General features: G+C 58.3%; 2 protein-coding genes across 2 annotated transcripts in view; one reads left to right on the top strand and one right to left on the bottom strand.

Moving 5' to 3' along the window:
- Positions 1–15: 15 nt before the first annotated feature.
- On the top strand, positions 16–916 carry EMIHUDRAFT_453269 (hypothetical protein; the record flags this gene model as incomplete). The annotated part of the gene is made up of 3 exons (XM_005760045.1): positions 16–377; positions 452–611; positions 678–916. The coding sequence occupies 3 exons, from the start codon at positions 16–18 to the stop codon at positions 852–854; spliced, it is 699 nt and encodes a 232-aa protein (XP_005760102.1). The 3' UTR covers positions 855–916.
- Positions 917–1093: 177 nt separating this feature from the next.
- The window catches only part of EMIHUDRAFT_218177 (hypothetical protein), a gene marked incomplete at both ends in the record, with an annotated part of 1501 nt that continues 1362 nt past the window's right edge, over positions 1094–1232 (bottom strand). Inside the window, one exon of the mRNA XM_005760044.1 lies at positions 1094–1154. Within this exon, the coding sequence (XP_005760101.1) occupies positions 1094–1154 (61 nt within the window). The remainder of the gene's footprint in view (positions 1155–1232) is intronic.

Raw genomic sequence — 1232 nt, 5'->3', positions numbered from 1 at the left:
GCGGATGCTGTCTCCATGCTCCTCAAGGTCATGCAGGAGCATACCAACCTGTCCACTCTGTGCGGCTTCAAGGGAGACGAGACTAGCATCGACTTCTGTAACGAGGGCCTCCTCCCAGTGGATGCGATGCTGATTGCGCCTGAGATCCGCGTCATGGCCTCGCTGACCTCCGCAGATTTCAGCCAAAACCAGCTGGGACCCGAGGGCGTTAAAGCACTCGCGCCAGCGCTGGCTGCCAGCGCCTCGCTGACGAGCGTGTCGCTCGCTGACAACCGGCTGTGCGGCGTGGACGGGGATGGAAACGGCACCTACGATGCGACCGGCATCAAAGCCATCGCTGATGCCCTGCGCGTCAACGCCTCGCTGACGAGCTTGAGGTATGTTGCCATCCAAGCCACACATGCGTAGAACGTGTAGCAGTCTGACTTGCAGCTGGTTTCGTGCCTTGCAGCCTTCGCGAAAACAACATCAAGGGCACGGGCGAGGCGCTTTGGGAGGCCCTCAAGAACAACTCGTGTATCAAGACGCTCGATCTGTGCCTTTGCAGTCTCGGGCCAGAGGACGGGACGGGCCTGGCTGGCGGCATTGCCGTCAGCGCCTCCCTGACGGAGGTGCCGCCGCCTGCACCTGTCTGCGTGTCAAGTTGCGCTGGTCTCAGCTGTGTGCGCCGTGCGCAGGTTTACATCTGCGGCAACAACATCAGGAACGGTGGGGCAGAAGCAATTGCTAATGCTCTCAAAGCCAACGACTCGTGCGTGCTCAAGAAACTGGCGGTAGACCTTGGTCTTGAGGACCATGAGGGCCTCAAATCAGCCTGCCAGCTCCGAGGAGTGGAGCTCGAAGGAGTGGAGTAAAGCATACAAGTCGGGCGAGAACTGATGGGTATGTTTTCACGTTTTTACAAACTGCTCTGCGTTACAGTTAAATCTTAGACCTCAAATATGTAAAGCCGTACGTATTTAATTGCTACAGAACATGTACTCTCTCACCTTCTCTGTATTAAGGCAGGGAGGGGTGCGCCCACATTACAGTGTCGATCGACCCGGGAGGATATATAGTCGCGATGGGCAATTGGGCAGGCTGCTTCGCCGCTCTACTCAATGACAATGTCCAGCAGGCTAGATGGCACCGCCACCTTATGGTCGGCCATGCGCCTCCACACGGCTCGCAAGGCGGTCTCGTTGCAGGCCAGCCGCTCGTATTTGCACGAGCCGCGGCAGCTCGGCTCGCTG

This window comes from Emiliania huxleyi (assembly GCF_000372725.1).
Source record: "Emiliania huxleyi CCMP1516 unplaced genomic scaffold EMIHUscaffold_78, whole genome shotgun sequence".
Classification (NCBI taxonomy): Eukaryota; Haptophyta; order Isochrysidales; family Noelaerhabdaceae; genus Emiliania; species Emiliania huxleyi.
This window is presented reverse-complemented; position numbering and strand designations above follow the sequence as displayed.